The following is a 21932-nucleotide window of genomic DNA, read 5'->3' on the forward strand; positions in this document are numbered from 1 at the left end:
CCCATCCCGCCCCCACAGCCCTCTTCCTACCGGGAAGGCCCCGCCCTCCGTGGGGGAAGAAGGAGGGGTGGGCCTGGTCCCGCCCCCGCCCCCCCCCCCCCCACTGCAGCGCGCAGCCGTGGCAGGGTCGCTTTACGGCCGGCAGATGGGGCGGAGTACAGACTTGTAGTAGGAGGCTGAACTAAGGGGCGGGGGGAAAAGGCTTTTGCGGCAGAGCGTAAGTGACGGCGAGCGCAGCGCGACAGCAGCTGGAGGGCCGAGGAGGCGGGTTCGTGTTTCCCGGACCGAACCTGGATGTTCGGGGGCGCGGGGTTTGGGCAGGGGCGGTAGCTTAAGCCTTCCTGCAGCAGCATGGGGGAAAGGGGGAGACGAGACGCAGGCCTTGGGCAGCTTTGGGCGCTGGGTGGGTCCTAGGGGCTGGCGGGCCAGAATCCCGGGTCCAGGCCGGGGATCTGACCAAGGTGCCCCTCCTTTCTGAACTTGCAGGGCGGCGGGTCCTGTCCTCGCCATGAGGCCGCAGCAGGCGCCGGTGTCCGGGAAGGTGTTCATTCAGCGCGACTACAGCAGTGGCACACGCTGTCAGTTCCAGACCAAGTTTCCCGCAGAGTTGGAGAACAGGGTACGCAGTCTAGCTTCCCCGCACCTGTCCCGGGGCCAGGGAGGGGGACTCCCGAAGACGGAGATGGGCTAGGCCGACTTCCGGCCCGCTGAATGTCTCACGATTCTGGGGAGGAACAGACAGGAGAGGAGGAACATGGCCAGAGAAGGTTACATTAGTGCTTGGGGAAGAGTGAGTAAGGCCAAACCCCGTGGTGTGATCTATAGAATTTTATGATGCCCAGTGCCAGCAACCTGTTGTACCCAGCAGTCTCATTACTCTGTTGCTCCTGCCCTCCTCCCCCAATTCTGGGTGATTGACAACTATGATGAGTACATTCTTGAAGCTCCAGGCCATCCCACTCAACAAGTTGTGTACTATATCCTCCTACCTCTCTACCAAGAGAAAACATCATCATACTCATGACTGGCATTTGTGATCACTGTGCTGGCCGCATAGGTCACCATGATCTTACTGCTGCCAGGCGGGGCAGACAGACATTCTTGGAACCTGAAAAATGTAGAGCATTGCTTGGCCCCAGACAGGAAAATATCTCAGAACCGGCCTTGAACTCAGTCACTCCCAGTTGTGATTACTAGGAGCTACCTGTTTGGTTTGCATATCTAAACTGTCTTCAAGATATAGGTCCTTTGGACATCTTTGCCTATAGAAATGAGACCGAGGTTTGTTTCTATTTTTTCATATTTAATACACAACACTTGTATCCTATTGTAAAAGTTCAGTGGAGTTGTGTGTGTTTGTGTGTGTGTGTGTGTGTGTGTTTTCTTGTGTTCATATGTATACACCCAGCCATACAGCAATTCTTTTGTTGTTGAGCCATACTATGTAGATTCTGTTTCCTGGTTAGCTGGAATCAAATTTTATGAATGTTTCCTCTTTGATATGGAGGGTGAGTGACAGCAGGGAGGGAACTAGGCATGAAGTGGGTGTGGATTCAAGAAATGCTGGTCATAGATTAAGTGGGTGGAGATGAGTTTTACTGGAGAAATGTGTAGCAGTCATTTAAAGTCGGTTTGTAGGCTGGGGCTATAGCTTGGAGCTCCAGTGCTTAGAGTGTGTGAGACCCAGGGTTTGATCTCTGTCTAGTGCCAGCAATGATTGGTTTGTATCGAAATAGGTTCTGCCTAATTGCCAAAGTTGGAAAATGAACAATGATCATTTATAGTTTCCTTCAGCTTGATTTATAAGTGCATTTTGGCTAGTGACCCAAAGTTAAAGATCAAATCCACCTTAAATATATAGTGCATAAACTGTGTGATTCCAGCACTCAGAAAACTAAGCAGGTGGATCCTGATGTCAGGACCAGCCTGTGCTATGTATAGCAAGACCTGGCCTAAAAAAAATGTTTGTATTTGTTTGTGAAATGCTATGTGAACAGTACATTTTGTTGTCAATGATAATTAGTTAAATCTGTGACAATAGTTGGGCGTTTAAACAGTGGTTGGGAGAGATAGACATTGAACAGGTTGCCATTAAGCTAAAACTACCAAATATTATTTTTTTTTTTTGGTCCGGTCATGGGGCCTGAACTCTGGGCTTGGGCGCTGTCCCTCAGCTCTTCAGCTCAAGGCTAGTGCTCTACCACTTGAGCCACAGTGCCACTTCCGGCTTTTTTCATTTTGCTTATGTGGTGCTAAGGAATCGAACCCAGGGCCTCAGGCATGCAAGGCAAGCACTCTACCACTGAGCCACCTTCCCAGCCCCCAAATATTATTTTTAAATAATTTAACATCACAACTTGTAACTTACTTGTTAAGATATACATGAATGAATCAGATTTTTTATTATTAAGCCTCTAGTGGAAATTGTAACTTTCTGCGATTTATTTTCTGTCAAATCAACATATGAATATTCTTTTACCACACTTATTGGGCATGTTACAAGATACCATTGTTTATAGGTTTAAAAGTCAAAGTTCCACCTCACACTTGAGCCAAACATATATATATGCAGAATCAGACACTAGTCTTCCACTGTGTTTGTGGTAGAACATTTATTGTCTCAGTACAGAAGCCTGTGTAGACACAACACTACTGATAGTGTTACAGGAAATTGATGTTGCTAACTTCTGGAATCCTTTTACTTCTTTGACTTTATATACACCTGAGCCACCTGTGGTACTGTTATGTGGAATTTTATGTTACTATTCAGTTGTGACCTTGAATTTTCTTTCTTTTAGATATTTGGGTTAAAACACTGGCTTGCACTTAAAAAAGCTTGGAGAAGCTTTGTTTTTTCCCCACCTGTGTTGTGTTTAAATTTAAATGGTACAGTTGTTTTCCTTGCTTTATGTGAAGAGAAGTTTCTTCTCTGTTTATTAATTACCCTAGACATGTTGCTGATTACTCTGGTGTTCCTTTTAGCTATTTAATAGAATAAAAAATAATATGCAAATGTTTTGTGTTGTCCACTTCCCACTTTTTTGGTTAATTGTAGAGAAGAGGTAGGTTCCTATTTGGGCTGGCTTTGAACCACCATTCTCAGATCTCAGCCTTCTGAGTAGCTAGGATTACAGGTGTGAGCCACAGGCAACCAGCCCTTCGATGATTTTTTAGAAAGTTTTCCTTTTTTTATAATAACCTTTCAGAAACTTCCTTTTTTGTTTTTTGCTTGTTTGTTGTTACTGCTGTTTCCTAATGGTGAAAAAGATTGAACCCAGGGTATATACTCTACCACCGAGTGCTCTATCACTGAGCCATACCCCTAGCCTATCAGAAGCTTTTTTTTTATTTAATGTTTTTCTTTTTTAATGCTTTATTCCTTTTTTCTTCTAATTGGCCTGCTTCCAACTAGTAAAGCATTACAATCTCGGAATAATTTAAGAATTGATATTCTTGGTATAAACAATAATTCTAATGTGAAAGAAATAAGAGTATCCTAATTTGAATCTCATGGTTCTGAATCTTACCTAAAGAAACTTAAGGCATTGACATGTGTGCTAGCATACACCCTACAATCACAGCTACTTGGGAGGCAGAAGCAGAAGGATATGCCTTCAAGTGTAGCCTGACAAAGTTAGTTATAACTGGCAAAGTTAGCAAGACCCTATCTCAAAAACAAAAAAAAAAAAATGCTGGGAGAGTAGCTCTAGTAGCTCTAGTACAGGGCCCTGGGTTCAGTTCTTATCCTCCCCCCCAAAAAAAGGATTAATAATTCAAAGCAAACTTGATTAATGCACAAGGCACTAATTTAGGCATAGTCAGATGCATATGGTACTTTGCCACTAACATGTATTCACTGAGCCATTCTCTGTTCTGAAGGAAGGAGAACTGAGACTTAGGTTCCCAGATGACAATTCTGACACATCTTAAAACAATCTATATCCAACCTTCCCTTGTCAGAAACTCAAAATATTCTTTAAATACTGGGCTCTGGTGGCTCACACCTATAATCTTAGCATCTCAGGATAAGCAAAGCTCCTTTTCAAAAACAAAGTTAAAAGTACTTTAAAGGTGACATTAAACTTTCTCATACCACTTGACAATTAAGACCTATACTAAAGGTCTTAATTATCCTTACTTTCTATACTAAAGACAAAACTGATCACAGCTTCTTCTAACCTAAAAGATTTTAATAACTTAAAGTGGATCAAGAATTGTTTTATGCTTTCCAAAGCCATGTTCTTGAGCTGGGGATGTGGCTCGGTGGTAGAGTGGTTACTGAACTTGTGAGACAGCCTCTAGGTTCATCTCTTACAACACACAAGCACACACAAAGTTTCTTTTGGAAACTTTTGCCTAGAATATATTAATGTTTTTTTGGGGGGTGGGGGTTGGGTGTTTTTCTCCTGAATACTTAAAGAAGGATTTCATGAAAGAAAGAAAAAACTCATAAAGTTATTAGTTTTAGGAATAAGAGAGGCATAAGAGGCATAAGAGACAGATGATCTACAGTGATTTGGTAAGGGCTTTAAAAAAAAAAAAACTTAAAAATTCCCAAAGTATGAACCTGGCACTAGTGGCTCACCCTCTAATCCTAGCTGCTCAGGAAGCTGAGATCTGAAGATCTCAGTTTAAAGCCAACCTGGGCAGGAAAGTCTGTGAGACTCTTATCTCCAGTTAACCACCAAAAAGCCAAAAGAGGAGTTATGGGCTAAATGATAGAGCACTAGCCTTGAGCAGAAAACCTCAGGGACAGACTTCAGGCTCTGAGTTCAAGCCACAGAACTGTTAAAAAAAAATTTTTTTAAATTGAAAGTAACTGGGCACCAGTGGCTCACACCTGGTAGCTATTCAGGAGCCTAAGATGTGAGGATCGCAGTTTGAAGCCAGCCCAGACAGAAAAGTCTGTGAAACTCTCATCTCTAATTAGCCACCAAAAAGCTGTAAGTGGAGCTGTGGCTCAAGTAGTAGAGTGCTATCCTTGAGCACAAAAGCTCAAGGACAGTACCCAGGCCTTGAGTTCACAAGTTGACTAGCACAATCAATCAATCAATCAAAGTATTGACATTTGAAATGTACAAAACACTACTAGAAGAAGAATGTAAAAGATAACTAGAGAGAAAAATTAAATCATAGTATTATAAGTGTACAGCACATGATCAAGAAATGTTTCAGATCATTTCCTTATGTGTGAAATAGTGGTCTTCCACAAACTAAGAAGGCTGCCATGTAACTAAGAAATTAAATCATCTTGAAGAACTACTATTATATATGCAGTCTGTCTTTTGACTAAACTATCATTGGGCAGTGAATGGCAACTTTAAACATACAATAATGTCACTGAATAGAAAGATGTAACAAGAATGATTTGGTGTAAAGAGTTATGTGTCAGTTCAACAGTAGTTTTTAGTAACAAAACAGGTGTTACAAAAAATAGGAGACTGGGCAAATAGAATATAGAATTTGCTCCTTTTGATGAATAGTTTTTAATTTTTTGTTTATTTGCCAGTCCTGGGGTTTGAACTCAGGGTCTGGGCACTATCCCTGAGCTTCTTTTGCTCAAGGCTAGCACTCTACCACTTGAGCCACAGCGCCACTTCGGGCTTTTTCTGTTTATGTGGTACTGAGGAATCGAACCCAGGACTTCATGCATGCTAAGCAAGCACTCTGCCACTAAGCCACATTCCCAGCCCCTGATCAATGTTTTAAATACCATTCCTTTTCCCTCTTCATTATGGGAAGGAATATAAATTCCAGTGTTTTAGTACTATCTTAAATAGTACTCCCCAAGTAAAGGGAACTTCCTCCTTTTGTGCCCCCACTGTACTTTATATATGCCTTTATTAATAGTACTCACTGTGTTGTGCTTTTATGTGTGCATATCTGTCTGCTAGCACAACTAAACTCGAGCATTGAAACAGCATTTTTTAGGCTGATCATGGTATCTTATAGAAGGTGTTTAATAAAAATGAGTATAAGTAAATTGAAGAAATTGTATGACTGAAAAATTACAAATAGATTGGGTTGTTTAATTAAGTTACTTGAAATCTAATATAAAGAAGTACTAAATCAAGCCCTGAAGCTACTCAGTATTCATGAGATAGATAAAATTAAACCCCACGCAGTAGCTTAGATTGGGTCCAAATTTAATCACCTAAAAAGTAGTTGCCAGTAGACTCCCATCTCATCCAAGGGCTGAATTTAATGGTACTCACATGTCATCCCAGTTATTGGAGAAGCATGAAAACTGGGTACAGTGGTACAAGCCTATCTCCCCACCTACATGGGAAAACATAAGGAGGAGTATGAAAGCTAAGGCCTGAAGCAAGTTCCTGCCTCAAAAATGACCAACCCCAAAAGGGGCTATACCAATTGTACCCAATGTAGTGATGCTTAGGACTAAAATTGTCGCCCATCAATAAAAAAAATCACAATTTTTTTTAAGGGGTTGGGGAAGGCTCATCGGGTAGAAAGTCTACCTGGCAAGCATGAAACCTGAGTTCAGTCTCTTAAGACTACACCACCCCCCCAAAAAAAAAAACAAAAGCATGAAAGCAAGTATTGGTGAGTTTCTGATCTTTCTTTGAAGACTTAATTTTAAATTCTTTCCTCTCTACAGATTGATAGGCAGCAATTTGAAGAAACAGTTCGAACTCTAAATAATCTTTATGCAGAAGCAGAGAAGCTTGGGGGCCAGTCATATCTTGAAGGCTGTTTGGCTTGTTTAACAGCATATACCATCTTCTTGTGCATGGAAACCCATTATGAGAAGGTACGTTACATTTGTATTCACAAAAGTCTCTTAAAATCATAAAGAAGTTTATTACATACTTATTTACATAGCAACAATTAACTATATGGGCATTTATAATAATAATTCATATTTTGTTGTTCTATGTTCAGAGCACCTAGAAATGAGTCCAAGTGTTTCAGAAATGGATCAAATTGGTATGTCCTCTTGGAGTTGATATACCAGTGTTCAGATTGGCCTATAATTAAGGTGGCTGTACCCTCAGTAGATGAATAGATCAAGAAAATGTGGTATATGTGGAATTCTGTGCCTCCATCAGAAAAAATGACATTGCCTCATTTGTTAGGAAATGGAAAGATTTGACCCAAAGAAAAATAGGTCCCACAGCTTCCCTTATTTGCAATAACTAGTACAAGCAAAAAAGGTCAAAAGCTATTTACATATGACCATATAAGATGGTAAGTAAAATGAACTCCAAGACAGGGACACAAGTGGTTTTTTCTTTCTTGCTATTGTTTTTAACATACTTATAATGTACTATGTGATTCTCTTGTTTCTCTTGTATGTTCTTCCCCCACAGTATAACCCCTGTTTTCACTGTATCTGATGCTGCTGTCCTGCATCTTGTATATACATTTTTATAATTTGGGGAGGGGAAGGGATATAACAAAATGCTGAAAAATACAATGGGTTGACCCATTGTAACCATGAGATGTATAAGACAGTATATTTAAAACTAACTTTACAGTTTCAGGGTCGGAGAGTGTAGGGAGGAGTTGGGAAGAAAAAGGATGGCAGGGGAAAAACAAAGGAGAAGGTCAATGCTTGATAGGAAATGTACTCATTACCCTACTCATGTTACTATAATCCCTCTGTACAGTATTTTTTTTTGGGGGGGGGGTCTGGTCATGGGGCCTGGGCGCTGTCCCTCAGCTCTTCAGCTCAAGGCTAGTGCGCTACCATTTGAGCCACAGCGCCACTTCTGGCTTTTTTCTTTTTTGCTTATGTGGTGCTGAGGAATCGAACCCAGGGTCTCATGGTTGCAAGGCAAGCGCTCTACCACTGAGCCACCTTCCCAGCCCACTGTACAGTATTTTTAAAATAAAAAATATATATGGGGAAAAAAAGTAAGGTGGCTGTAGAAAATAGGTATGTTCTCATTCTATCCAGGTTCCTAAGAATCCTTTTGCTTTATTACCCCTAATTTCTGACATTACCTGAGTTTTCTTCTTCTTCTTCTTCTTCTTCTTCTCTTCCTACCTGCCTATCAGATCCAGAAAAGCTGGCTTCTCAAGTCGAAATGTCCAAAATTCAAATCTCTCACTTCACCATTTTGATCAATAACACTCCTTCTTTCTAGTGCCATCTTTAGGTGCAAAGGATAAAAGGAGAAAATAATTGTCAATAACTAAAATACCTTTCATTTTCCCATTTACTAACTTTCATGATTTCCTCTGTCAATATCGGAGTATAGTCTTCTGACTCATTACTCATCTTTTGTATTGCCAATCTGTCTCCTGTGTCTTCATAAAACACACTGTCCTTCCCCTGCCACTCCTGCTAAGTTAGAGACCTTCCCTGCCTTCCCATTTACTGTTAACTGGGTCAAGTTGAATCTTCTCAGGCTAACTTCCAGTTTGACCTTACCAGCTGTCTCCCCTCCCTTTCTTTGGCAAATAAATCTGATTATTTATCAGTCACTGAAGATACCCTATGATATTTTCTTCCACTTAGAATGGCATTCTTCCCATATTTAAATGACACCAGTTCTTATTTCCCACTTCCATTAAACTTCTCCTGACTTCTAATCAGAATTATTTCTCTCTTCTGTACCGTTATAACATTTGATTTCTATCCCATTTTTAGCACCTGCCATATTCTACTTCATAATTTAACAGCTTATGGTCTTGTCCTATTTGTTGTTCAACTATAGACAATGATCTAGCCATTCTTGTATTCCTCTTAATTCCTAATATGTATTGAGTATAAGAGGTACTCTTTGAATGTGTGAAATAAATGGCCTTAAGTTGATCACTGTGGATCAACAAATCCAATAAGTCTGACAATGTTTAAAGAATGAAGCACTGTAAATATCATCTATATTGTATCCTACCTGATAGAAATACCCTGTGATTGTCTTACACTCCATGTGATGGAGAACAGGTATAGTTGTACCTAAAATACTGTAAGCCGTTGGCCAAAATGCTGCTGTGGTTACTAACAAGTCTTCTGATGTGTATCCTCTTAGTCTTCACTATAGTTTATATCTTACGTAAAAATATGTGTGTGTGTGTGTGTGTGTGTGTGTGTATATATATATATATATATATATATATATATATATATATATATATGTAGCCTAAGTCCTATCACTTAGAGAAGCAGCTAACTTACCTTTCAAAAATCAAAAGTTAACAAGGCTTAGTATCAGTTTTCAGTCTGCTGAGTTTTAGTATTTTCTCTTTGATAGCACATTTGGTAAGTGAATGCTAAGAGACCTGTTATTTGATCAACATTTATTGAAAGCCTACTATGTGCCAAGCAGTATACTAAGCAATGTGTCTGGGACATACCAGAATAAGGCAAAAGTGGTTGCTGACCTACCTTGTGGAGTTTGTAACTTAATCGTAACAAACTGGCAGTAACAAGGAAGGAAGTAAAACTACTAAATTCTGTGTGGGCATGCATGCTTGTGCACACATGTGTACTAGTACTTGGGTTTGAACTTGAGGCCAAGATTCTGTCCTTTAACTTTCTTGCTAATAGCTGGTGCTCTAGCCACTGCTGCACTTCTGGCTTTTTGGTAGTTAATTAGTAGTAAGAGTCTCCTGGTCTTTCCTGCCTCAATTTTCAGATCTCAGCTTCCTGAGTAGCTAGATTTACAGTTGTGACCCTGTGCCTGGCAAACCATCTAAATTCTAAGTTGTGATAAGTGAAGGAAAAAAACCTGCCTTTGACAGAAAATAATAGGAAGGACTTGATTTAGACTGTGACCAGAAAACACATCTAAGGTGATGACATTTAACCTGCCACTCAATGTAATTCAGGCAGATGGGGAATGAATGAAGGTTGCTGGTTCACCAGAACTGAAAATTGATGGGTGGTGTGGCTCTAGAGGAGGGGCAAAATGACTAGAGGTGAATTTGAAAAGGCAAACAGGAACTGTTTCATGCAGGAATGAATAAAGAAATGTAAATTTTGTGTCTAGTACAAAGGGAAGCTACTCAAAGATTTTTCCACAAGAGAGGCACAGAAAGATCTTTAGATCCTTTTGCTCTGTAGGACAAAAGCTTAAGACTGGAAATAGGGAAACAGGAAGATCCCAAGAAGTTCTAGTAAAGGTGATCACTGCTTGGACCAGAAACAGGGCACTGAGATTAGAAGAATGCAAGTTATTTCAAGAGATGTTGATAATAAAACCAAGACTTGGGAAGGAGATGAATATAACAAAGGAGGGAAGTTACATCTATACAAAGTTTTTGTGTTTTTATTTTTGTGCTGATCATGGGGCTCAAACTTAGGGCCAGGACACTATCCCTGAGCTTTTTTACTTCATGCTAGCCCTCTATTACTTAAGGCACAGCTCCACTTCTGTGTATGTACTGTGTGTGTATGTGTGAGTGTGTGCACGCACACGCGTGCTTGCACACGTGCACATGCATGTCAGTCCTGGGGTTTGAACGCAGGGCTTGGGCGCTGTCCCTGAGCTTTTGAACTCAAGGCTAGCACTCTACTATTTGAGCCATAGCTGCATTTCAGCCTTTTTGGTGCTTAATTGGAGATAGAGTCTCACAGACTTTCCTGCACAGGCTGGCTTCAAACCTCTATCCTCAGATCTCATCCTTCTGAGTAGCTAGGATTACAGGCATGAGCCACCAGTGCTGGCCATTTTAATCGGGTATTTGTGAAGTCATACAAGGTTTTATTGTGTTTGTTGTTTTTTTTAAAGTACTGGTATTTGAACTTAGCCTCTTGCTTGTTAGGCATTGCTCTACTATTTTTTGGCTCAAGGCTGGAATTCTACCTCTTGAGCCCCAGCTCCACTCCTGGCTTTTTGGTAGTTTTATTTTGTAAATATTATACAAATTCATAGTCTTCTCCTGCCCAGGCTGGACAAAACCAAGAGTCTCATATATCAGCCTCCTGAATAGCTAGAATTACAAGGTGTGAGCTACCAGCACCAGGCTCAAACACACACACACACACTTGGGTTTATAGAATATATAAGTGATTCCTTTATAGTTTTATTCAAGGTCTCTTTTTATAGAGTATATATTATAAAGCAAGTAAAGACTAAATAAAAGTAGTTAAGAAAACAAGACTTAAAAACCTGACTACAGGCTGGGAGAATGTGTCTTAGTGGTAGAGTGCTTGCCTAGCATGTATAAAGCCCTGGGTTCAATTCCTCAGTACCACATAAACAGAAAAAGCCTGTAGTGGCACTGTGGCCCAAGTGGTAGAGTGCTAGCCTTGAGCAAAAGAAGCTTAGGGACAAGTGCCCAGGCCCTGAGTTCAAGCCCCAGGACCGGCAAAACAAAAACAAAAAACCTGACTACATTTTTTAAATAGATGATTATGTTTAGAAACTGAAAGTGAATAACTATATCATGTAAAATTAATAACTGGAATAATTAATATATAGTCTAGAAAACTTTCTAAATATCTAGTTTAGGTAAAATGACAGAAAAGTAAGGACAATAACCCTTTTCCCTAGTCTGTCCTCTAGGAATTTCTGTGCTACTTATTATTTTATGAAAGAACAGGGTTGAGTCATTTAGGGTCTGTTGTTTTAAACACTAAAATTTCTAGTTTATAAATGGTTCACCAAATATGATAACTAACACTTGTACTTTGTTATGCTGGTTAAAAGTTTTTGAAATTGTAAATCAGCCTTTTAAAACTTGCTGGAACAATTGTATGTTTTTACCCTAGAGTATGCTTTTTATTGATTTGAAGTGAACATGAAGACTGCAGTGTTTTGTTCTATTGTTGTCATCTATTATAAGTAGGGGACAAATGAGCTTGTAGAGGTTCTCCTCCGTAACTGTCTCCCTTGTTTATCAGCTAGAAAGCATCCCTTTTGCCTGTGTGCTATGAGCTATGAAGCCAGCAGTTAGGACATTGAATATTTGCTGAAAACTTAGATCCTGATTTTCTCACTGAGCCTCACTGGAACTGGTTTTCTTGAAGATAGAATAGACTGTCTCCAGTTTAATGTTCTTTCTGGAGGCTGATTGTGTTTCATTTTGTAAATATTATACAAATTCAGGTTTTATGGAGAACCTGAGAATAAGGAACTCTGTTAAATGTTATGCTTTGTTTCGACATTGATTTATCAAACATAAAGTGTGAGTAAAAGATGAACCAAAAGTGTCTTGTGATGAGTATGGTGCTTGATATTGTAGCATGAGGGACTATAATATGAGTGTATTGATGGTTCATATTGCTGAAGAGACGAGAAGTTTATAAGCATCCTAGTTAAGCTAATTCTTCCTTTACCAAAGTAGTATAATAGGATCTGGAGCTTATACAAAAAGAAAACTAATCATTTTCTCTCTAAACCTTTACTCAACTACTTGTGAATGTTACTTAAGTTTAAATTAAAACTTTGTGCAACAGTCACTCGAGTCAAATAAACGAATGCTGTTTTCTTACTCGTAACCTGTGCCCAAGTAAAGGAAGTGGGAAAATTGTTCTGAAGAGAGCCTTCCTTCAAAACTAATCATGCACTCATTTTTCTGAGTGTCCTCTCTAGTATTAATGAACTGGGATGAAGGGAAGACTCAATCTCCAGTTTTACACTGTGGCAGTTTTGCTGAGAAGGAAATTGGAAAGAAGATTGAGAGTCCTAAAATGGACATCCTTATGAGCTGCTTCCTTTTGTTCATTACACACTGATCTAAGATAGTGCCTAAGGAGGTTTTTGTTCAAAATGACCCAAGGATAGTTCAGATTCTTTGAAAGCTGCAAATGAGATAGTGCTATGTATTGTACCAGGAAATTTGGTAGGGAAAAAAAAATTCTTTTTTCAAAAATAGTATTTTTAATTTATTAGAGAGCCAGGCAGATTGCTTTTTCAATAATATCACACTGTTTTTATATCTCCAAAGATGTAAAATGAGTAAACTTTATTTTCCTTCACTAAGAGAATTATTTAGAGTACATTTAAATTTTAAATCAATTACAGCAGTCATCTAAATTGTAACATCCTACTTGTTTAGTTTGGCCTGGTACATCATACACTTTGATATCATTGCTTAACTTCCAACTTTATTTTCATATAGTTCTTTTTTCCCTTTATGTTCTGATTACATTTGCAACTTTATCATTGCTAATAGTGTAAATTTAAGTAGATGTATAGTAATTTAAAGAGCTGAATCAAAGCCTAATTTAAACATTAGAGCTAGAAAAAGGGATAAGATGAGGGAGCATGAAGTAAAATATGTAACTGTTTGGTTTTGAATAAAGCTATTAAGATTTTCTTCTATCTTATCTGTCTCAGAATTGCCTTTGTAAAGCTGTAGATTTTGCTATTTCTAGAAGTTCCTTTTTACTGTATCTGGTATTTGTCACCATTTGCTTTGACTTTTACAAGCTTAGTACTAAACGTATACATTTAAGTTCCTGTCTAGAAAATAAGAAAGAGCATAGTACAGAACAGCACTACATATAAACATAGAAATGATGCAAGATTCTTGTCTTGATCAGAAACTCAATTAAATTAACATGTTTTGCAAAGGAAATAAACTTTCTAGTTTTAAATTTTCAGGGTTCCCTTCAGGTTTATTTGTTTATCGTTTGGTTTGTTTGGTGTGGTTTATGTGGTATGGTTGTTTATAACTATTTTTTGAGGGGTATATTGGGAATTGAATTCAAGGCCTGCATTGGCTAGGTGGTTGTTCTACCACTTGACCCATGCCCCAGCCCTTTTTGCTTTAGTTGATTTTTGGATAGACCTTTTACCTATACCTTCTGTATGGCTAGGACCATAGGCATGTTTGTTGAGATGAGGTCTCATTGACATTTCCCTAGCCTATCCTGAAACCATGGTCTTCCTGATCTCTGCCTCCTGGGTTACAGGCATATGCCATTGTACCCAACAGAGCTCACTCTTGTTAAAAGGACAACCTTGTGTCATTGCTTAAAATAGGTAAAAAATGTATAAAGGAGGGAAGAAACAGTTCTTAAGTGTTAAAAAGAGAAGGCCAAGGACTTTGATATTAGAAGAAGTGATAATAACTAGCCCCATTTTGTTATCAGTTGTGAAGTAGAAGCAACACTAGCCATTGTATATATAATCTGTTTATTTCCTCCTTGTCTAAGACTGAGACAAGGAGGTAAGAAGGAATGGAGTTGGGTATTTATCATATTTTTATATACATTTGCATTTACTCTGCTTTGACTTGAAAAGAACAGCACACTGTGCTATAGGTCTATGCAACTTATTGTAACCAGCCAGATAATCAGAATTCTGTTCTCTTACAACATGCCTTAAAAATTTACTCTACCATCTGAATATTTTGAGATCTGTATGATACTTGAAGATAAATTAGATGAAATTATAACTAAGCTGGGGTTTCTTTCTGTCAGGTTCTGAAGAAAGTCTCCAAATATATTCAAGAACAGAATGAGAAGATATATGCTCCCCAAGGCCTCCTCCTGACAGACCCCATTGAGAGAGGACTTCGAGTTGTATCTTTTTAGTCCAGATTATAAAGTCTAAATATTTATAAAAGGAAAATTTTGATGACACTATTTGACATTGGGTAAGGAGAATTTAACTCCAGTCTCTTACATTTGCCTTGGGAAGTTTCTGTGTGAATTTCATACCATAAGCATCCTGTCACCAACATTTTTTCTAAAAGCATTTTCTCCATCCTTTGTATTGTACAGATCTCTGGATTGTTTAGTATTCTAGTTACCATCTTTCTTGGTGGCGGTTCTTAGGGCATCTTGTAGTAATAATGGGGGTTGTCTGAGTAATGCATTGCAGCTGTAGAAACTGAACTTGAAGCCCCTTTGAAACATACAAACCCATAATGTGGTGAGACTTGTCATCCAAATGAATTGCAGTTCTCAGGGTTCCTCTGAGTAGTTGAAATCAGTTACAGCTGCCAAATGTATCATTTCATTACCTTGGACATACTCTACATGTTTTTAGAGGCAGTAAGCTTCGAAAAATCACTAAGTGAATTCATAAATAAAATTGCTAAAAGCTAATTTAGCTTGATAACTGAAGTAATGGGTAAATATATTGTTTTTTAAACCAGGGCCTTGCAGCTGATAATAATTTCAGCAGTTTCATTATACTTCAGGGGTCATGAACCCTCTCCTAAGAGAAAGTTTTCATAAATTTTAGGGCATGTTTGAATCCCTGAATTTCATTACTGCTATGGATTCTCAGTCAAGAAATAAGAAATAAAGCATCCTTTCTGATTTTTTAAAAAATCTTTGATGCTTGTGAAGGAACTATGCATGGAATATTACAAAATTACCTGTTAAATTTTTAACAAAGTAGAGAAAGCATATTTTGCTTAAATAGGAAACCATTCTAATAATTTTAAAATAAGCAAGGCAGATTGAAAGCAAAGTCTGCAGATTTTGCTGGTCTGGTGTTGGTCACTTTTTTGCTTGGGAGTTTTTTGATGATGGTTTCTTGATTGCATTTGCAGGGGGAGGGGGGAGGGTGTTGGTGTTTTTTATTTAAATTTTAATTTTATTATCAAGGTGATGTACATAGGGGTTTACAGTTACATAAGTAAGGTAATGAGTACATTTCTTGTCGAACTTGTTACTCCCCCCCTCATTTTTCTCCCACTTTTGTTGCATTTTTTAGATAGGGTCTTTACTACATAGCTCAGGCGGTCCTTGAACTTGTGATCATCCTGTCTCTACATCTAGAATGCTGGGATTATAGGCATTGCACCACTATACCTCGCTGTAGTCCCCTTTTCCCTCTATGTATTATCTTTCTACAGTGTATTTTCTTAACAGCCATGCTGCTTAGATTGAAATTACCATTTATGAAGACAGAGGTTTGAGCAGTGGAAGATAAGCCATAGAATTAAAGGTAAATATGAAGTCATATGTTTGATAAGCAGCTTTCCCTACATAGTAAATAAATGATCAAATCATGCATTATATTGTTTTAAACTAATCACTGTTACCTTGTTACTTAAATATGTAACCAAATTCAACTTAGTAATAAGAGATAATCCTGATTTATTTCCTCTGTAGTGTCTTCAGACTGGTTTCATTGTTGCTTTGATTTTTTTTTTTTTTAGGGAGTAGTTTATTTGGTTTGGTTTGCTTTAATATTTTAAGACTCATAGATACTTAAATGTTGGATTTTGTATATAAGAATCAGTACAGAAATTGCCTTGCCCTCCCATGTGACAAATGGCTTTAATAAGCAACGAAGCTTTTCAAGAGGAGTGGGAAGGTTTCATATACCTCATTCATTATATTTAAGTGGGTGTTAGAGAAGAAAATATATGATAGCTAGACAATAAATTTCATTCCTTTGTTTAGAATATTTCAATTTTTGGTTTTTGAATTTGAGTTTTTTGTTTTTAATGATTTGTTGTTTTTCTTTTTGAGATAAGACTTGCTAAATATCCCAGGCTAGCTTCAGACTTACAGTCCTCTGGCTTCAACCTGACTAGAAGTTGTAATTGTAGGAGTATGCCACCACTCCCAGGTCTAGAATATAAATTCTTTTTGGCAAGGGGGAGGTCGGTCTTGGGGCTTAAACTCAGGGATTGGGTGCTGTCCCTGTGTCCCTGAGCTTTGAACTTTACCACTTTGAGCCACAGCACCACTTCTGGCTTTCTGGTGATTAATCAGAGATAAGAGTCTCATGGACTTCCTGTCCAGGCTGGCTTTAACCTCAATCCTTAGATCTCAGCCTCCTGAATAGCAGCTAAGACTACAGGTGTGAGCCACTGGTATTTTACTGTAAATGTTTTTCTATAGCCAATAATGTCCCTTAACAAATAAAAGATTACTTAATATTGATATCTATAGGCAAAACTTGTTGGGGGACCATAGGTAAATCTGCCCAGACTTCTGATTCTGCCATTTCAGTTGTGTGCTCACAAGTATTCTGTTGCTACAATTTTCTAATTAACTTGGCTTATAGATTCTTATTGCTAATTATCAAGCAGCACAAACTCAGGCATGTTCCTCTCTATAGCAACAGTGCTATTTTGAAGGTACCTGCTGTGTGCCAGGGAATGTATTGAGTCCTAAATTTCACAAGAACCCTATAAAGTGTTTTTCTCACTTTACAAATAGATTAAATAGCCAAAGTGCTGGCTAATTATTGGAATGTCACCTCAAGTCTGATTAACCATCAAGTGAAAAAAGTTGTTTATTTGGTTATTTGTTTGTATCAGTCCTAGAGCTTGGAGTCAGGGCTTGGCACTGTTCCTGAGCTTTTTTGCTCAAGGTTGGTACTCTACAATTTTAGTCACAGCTCCACTTCTGGGTTTTGGATATTTAATTGGAGATTAGAGTCTCACAAACTTTCCTGCCCTAACTGGCTTTGAACCATAATCTTCAGACCTCAGCCTCTTGAGTAGCTGGTATTACAGGTGTGAGCCAGGCTTTTTTTTTTTTTTTTTCCAGTCATGAGCTTGAACTCTGGGCCTGAACGCTGTCCCTCAGCTCTTCAGCTCAAGGCTAGCGCTCTACCACATGAGCTACAGCACCACTTCTGGTCTTCTGGTGGTTTATTGGAGATAAGAGTTTCACAGACTTTCCTACCCAGGCTGGCTTTGAACCAAGATCCTCAGATCTCAGCCTCCTGAGTAGCTAGAATTACAGGCGTGAGCCACTGGCACCCAGCTATGCCAGGCTTTTTAAAAAGGCCTATTTTGAGCCTTCCTTTCAGTGTTTGTAGCAGCTGGAGGAACATAAAGGAAAGAGTTTGTCTGTGTGGATGATGATTATCCCCTTCTCTTTCTCAGTAGCTGTTTTTAAAACATTTTGTCCACTCCCGTGTCATTTATTGAATCCTCAACATTCTAAAATACCTACTTTTAGATCTAAATCATGACATCTACCATATTTTTAGTTAAAAAGTATTGTTTTAGAACACGTAGGGTTACTTGTCCATATTTTCTCACATACAATTTCTAAACTGATATTTCTCAGATGAGCAACCAGAAACTGTGGTTTTTTTGTTCTGTGACATTGGCTGTTTGTTTTATCCGTTGCAGCTGCAGTTACTGGCGAGCTGTTTGTCATGACTCATCCTGCAGCTATTGCTGCTTAGTAGGATGGTTGCAGAGGTAGTTTGATGCTTTAAGCAATTACACACCAGAGGCTAATCCATCAATAGTCAAACAACTATGAAATTTTGAATGGGAAAGATTTACATTAGGAACTTCTGGAGAGTTTCATGGATGCAAATATTTTTGTTCAACTCACTTTAGTTTTCAATGCTATATGTTTCCCAAGTTCCAGGATCTAGTGTGGGCTGAGATCTTTGAGGATGGATGACTGTAACAATACATTTACTTCTACCAGTTTTCTTTTCCTTTTTTTTTTTTGTCAGTTGAGGGGCCTGAACTCTGGGCCTGGGCACTGTTCCTCAGCTCTTCAGCTCAAGGCTAGTGCTCTACCACTCCCAGCTTTTTCTGTGTATGTGGTGCTGAGGAATCGAACCCAGGGCCTCATGCATGCATGAGCTACCTTCCCAGCCCCTCTACCAGTTTTCTTAAGTCTACAGGTGTCTGCAGATTGAAGTGTGTTATGTGGGATTAGAAATTTAACAGAAATATATACAAACTATGGTGATGACATTTTAAAAAAAATTCCTAAAGTATTTTCCCCTCCTAATTTTTTAATGTCAGGTTTCTACTCATAGCTATATTATTAGACAGGCTGATAATGTTTCTTCTTAAGATTATCTTTATTAGGGTCTGAGAAGGTGGCTCAGTGGTAGAGTGCTTGCCTTGCATGCATGAGGCCCTGGGTTCAATTCCTCAGCACCACATAAGCAGAAAAAGCTGGAAGTGGGACCGAGGCTCAAGGTAGAGTGCTAGCCTTGAGCTGAAGAGCTGAGGACAGCTCCCAGGCCCAGAGTTCAGGCCCCACGACCAGAAAAAAAAAAAGATTATCTTTACTTAAAAAATGAAATGATTAACATAGTAATAAACAATAATAAAAATGTCATACTTGTTGGCACTAGTGCCAGCACTACAGTAAATGACTCATCATCACAACTATGCTACACACATATTGTTATCTTCTTTTTTTAAAATGAGACTGAGGGAGCTGGGAAGGTGGCTCAGTGGTAGAGCGCTTGCCTTGCATGCATGAAGCCCTGGGTTTAATTCCTCAGCACCACATAAGCAGAAAAAGCTGGAGTGGTCTTGTGGCTCAAGTGGTAAGGTGCTAGCCCTGAGCTGAAGAGCTGAGGGACAATGCCCAGGCCCAGAGTTTAGGCCCCATGACAGACAGAGAGAGAGAGAGAGAGAGATTGAGGCCCAGAGAACTGAAGGTACTTGTCCAAGGTTAGACAACAGGTAAGTGGCTGTCAAGGCACCCTCTCCCTGTGACCGCAATGGCCCTGTGCTGCACCACCTCTCCCAGTGTGTTGGAGATGTCAGTGTACATGACTTGATTTCTAGACTATTATGTTGTATATTGCTTTGGATAAAAATCCTAGAATTTTCTTAGAATTCTGGGTTAAGGGAAAATAACATAAGCTGTTATCATTTGTGTTAGGTCCTCCCAGGAGAAATGGCCCCTTCCCATTGTTGTATTCCCTTGAACCCTAGAAGTCCCTGGCCAGCACCTGTAAGTGAGCAACTGTCATGCCTGGGGGCAATGGGAGGTGCCCCCCCAGGCCATTTCCTCTCCTTCTGGGTGAAGCCACCTCCACATCTGCTGTGGCCACACTTCCTGCTCTCCCCTATATAATCTCTCCTGCCATACTCTTGTTCCACAGGCTTTGTGGGCCACAGTTTGGCTTCTCCCTCTCCCACCTAAACCACGTGGGAGTTTCAGAGGATGGGAACATGACCTCAGAGCCTGAGGGACCTCCCTCTACCCGTTGGCATGCCAGTTGCTTGCCTTACAGGTGCTGGGTGGGGACTTCTAGGGTGAATGGAAAGAGAACAAAAGGAAGGGGACATTTCTCCTGGGTGGACCTATCATTTTGACATAGTAAGGATAGTTTTAGAGGTCATGTTTAACATCCATTTCTAAAATACTTACTTTTCACCTCTACTTACAGATCCCACCTCCAGCTGGAACCCTCATCTGTCCATGGGCCGATCGCAGAGTGTCCCTACCTCCTCTCCAGAGCATCATTCCTTTGTATCTGCTGCCAGAGCCATGGTGCCATTTACGCCAAGGACTAACTTTCTAAAATTCCACACCTGATGTGACTTCTAGTCACTCAGCATCCACTTTGTGTCTCCAAATTGTGCAGGACTTGTCATCTTTTGATTAGCTTCTGAGAAAATACAATGAAGCATTTCACTTTTTTTAATTCAGTCATTTAATAAAGTATGCAGTTAGAGGGCCTAATACAAAGTTTCTTTCTTACCTGCTACCAGGTAAGAAATTGCCATTGGTTCTCTTCATTCCTTGAGCCAGTTTCCCTGGTAGCTTTATATTCAAGAAGTCATATCTTAGCCAAAATTCAGATTAATAAAAAGCTTTTCTCTAGGTGAGGGGTGTATTATGTCTGTGGTTTTGCCAGTGCATCTCCCAGATTTCAGAGAACTCATTTCTGCCATGTTTCAGATCTTAAGATTTATTTCTGCTGTTCAGTTTCTCGAGCCGAAGCTCAAAGAAAAAGGAAGTATAATGTTGTTTGTTTTATTACAGCAATTATTGCTCATTAAATCAGTATTTAATGCAATGTTCATTCTTTTCTTGGGAGACAGGTTGATTTGCATTACCTTTGGATGTGGGAAGATGTGGTTTGTGTTGCTTGTTCATTTACACAAATAAGCACAATGAAGTGGATGCTAAATTGTCAAACACATAAATGTCCCTGCTCTGTTCCTGAATGTGTAATACACAGTGTAATAAATACTTTAATTATAGTTTTGTTATAAATATAACTTATGAGAAAAAGTTTGATAGGAATAATACTGTATATTGCTAATTTTTAATCCTACTGACAAACTTTCTGATCCATATTCTCCTCATATACAGTATTCAGTACACAGAAATGTTAGGTTTGGTTCAAATAAAGTGAGCTAAGTGACCCATGTGAAACTCTCAAGTCTTCAGTCGAGATTTCTAGTTCTTTTGTCTATACGTTCTTAGTACTGGAGTTTCTTATGTTCTCCATTTTTTTCAGGATTTGAGAGCACTGTTTTGGGAGAAAGTTAAGGAATGTATTAGAGAATGAAGCAGTTAAAAAGTTCCAACTTTCAGAGATATTGTAGGTGCTAATACTGGATTTAGTCTTACAAATTTAATTTCTGTCTGGTAGTTAATATATCCCATCTGTCTGTAATATTTAATTGTATAAAACTTATTCATTACTTTATAGCCTGTAATAGTGTGTCTGCCTTTTAAACCTGTTGCAATAACTTTAACTTTGCTGAAATATTAACACATTAGTAAAACTTTTCTTAAACAAATTGTCTCTGTGTGAATACTTGGTGTGACTTGAAATAATACGGCATTCCATTTTGGCAAATAGAAGTTCTGTAACCATCGGTACAATGTGCAATAGGATTTTTTTCTTTCTCTTTTGTTTTATATTTTGTGCTAGTTACAGTGCTTGAACTCAGGGCCTGAGTGCGAAAAAGCTAAGCTTTTTATTTAGCTTTTTGCTCAAGGCTGGCACTCTACTACTTGAAACACTGTACAGCTTCCAGGGAGTAGGATTTTTTAAATACCTTCTTGTTTATTTATATGCTTTAAGAACAGCTAGAGGGGCTGGGAAGGTGGCTCAGTGGTAGAGTGCTTGCCTTGCATGCCGGAGGCCCTGGGTTCGATTCCTCAGGACCACATAAGCAAAAAGAAAAAAGCCAGAAGTGGCACTGTGGCTCAAGTGGTAGAGCGCTAGCCTTGAGCTGAAGAGCTGAAGGATAGCACCCAGGCCCAGAGTTCAGGCCCCATGACTGGAAGCAAAAAAAAAAACTAGATATGTTGGTATAGATAAAAATTAAAAATTGTTTTTCTCTTTTTTCTTCTTTAATAACAC

General features: G+C 39.0%; 1 protein-coding gene across 3 annotated transcripts; it reads left to right on the top strand.

Annotated features, from left to right (window-relative positions):
• Nucleotides 1-196: 196 nt before the first annotated feature.
• On the top strand, nucleotides 197-21363 carry Golga7 (golgin A7). 3 transcript variants are annotated; one of them, XR_001175452.1, is made up of 7 exons: nucleotides 197-268; nucleotides 487-619; nucleotides 6620-6772; nucleotides 14342-14443; nucleotides 15754-15821; nucleotides 19487-19558; nucleotides 19998-21363. XR_001175452.1 is itself a non-coding variant. In XM_013026653.1 (6 exons), exons 2-5 carry the CDS (start codon nucleotides 509-511, stop codon nucleotides 15790-15792), a joined length of 405 nt encoding a protein of 134 aa, XP_012882107.1. In that variant the 5' UTR covers nucleotides 197-268; nucleotides 487-508; the 3' UTR covers nucleotides 15793-15821; nucleotides 19998-21363. The 3 variants fall into 3 exon arrangements, 2 of the variants coding, with proteins under 2 accessions (XP_012882107.1, XP_012882099.1); XM_013026653.1 differs by lacking the exon at nucleotides 19487-19558; XM_013026645.1 differs by lacking the exons at nucleotides 197-268; nucleotides 19487-19558 and adding an exon at nucleotides 275-355 and having other exon boundaries at nucleotides 15759-15821.
• Nucleotides 21364-21932: the final 569 nt, after the last annotated feature.

This window comes from Dipodomys ordii, unplaced genomic scaffold, assembly GCF_000151885.1.
Source record: "Dipodomys ordii isolate 6190 unplaced genomic scaffold, Dord_2.0 Scaffold4, whole genome shotgun sequence".
In the NCBI taxonomy this organism is placed as follows: Eukaryota; Metazoa; Chordata; class Mammalia; order Rodentia; family Heteromyidae; genus Dipodomys; species Dipodomys ordii.

Coding starts and splice junctions, on each gene's coding strand:
- Golga7 (XM_013026645.1), top strand. CDS start 509: ATGAGGCCGCAGCAGGCGCCGGTGTCCGGGAAGGTGTTCATTCAGCGC. Junction 620..6,619: donor CCGCAGAGTTGGAGAACAGG/GTACGCAGTCTA, acceptor TCCTCTCTACAG/ATTGATAGGCAGCAATTTGA. Junction 6,773..14,341: donor TGGAAACCCATTATGAGAAG/GTACGTTACATT, acceptor TCTTTCTGTCAG/GTTCTGAAGAAAGTCTCCAA.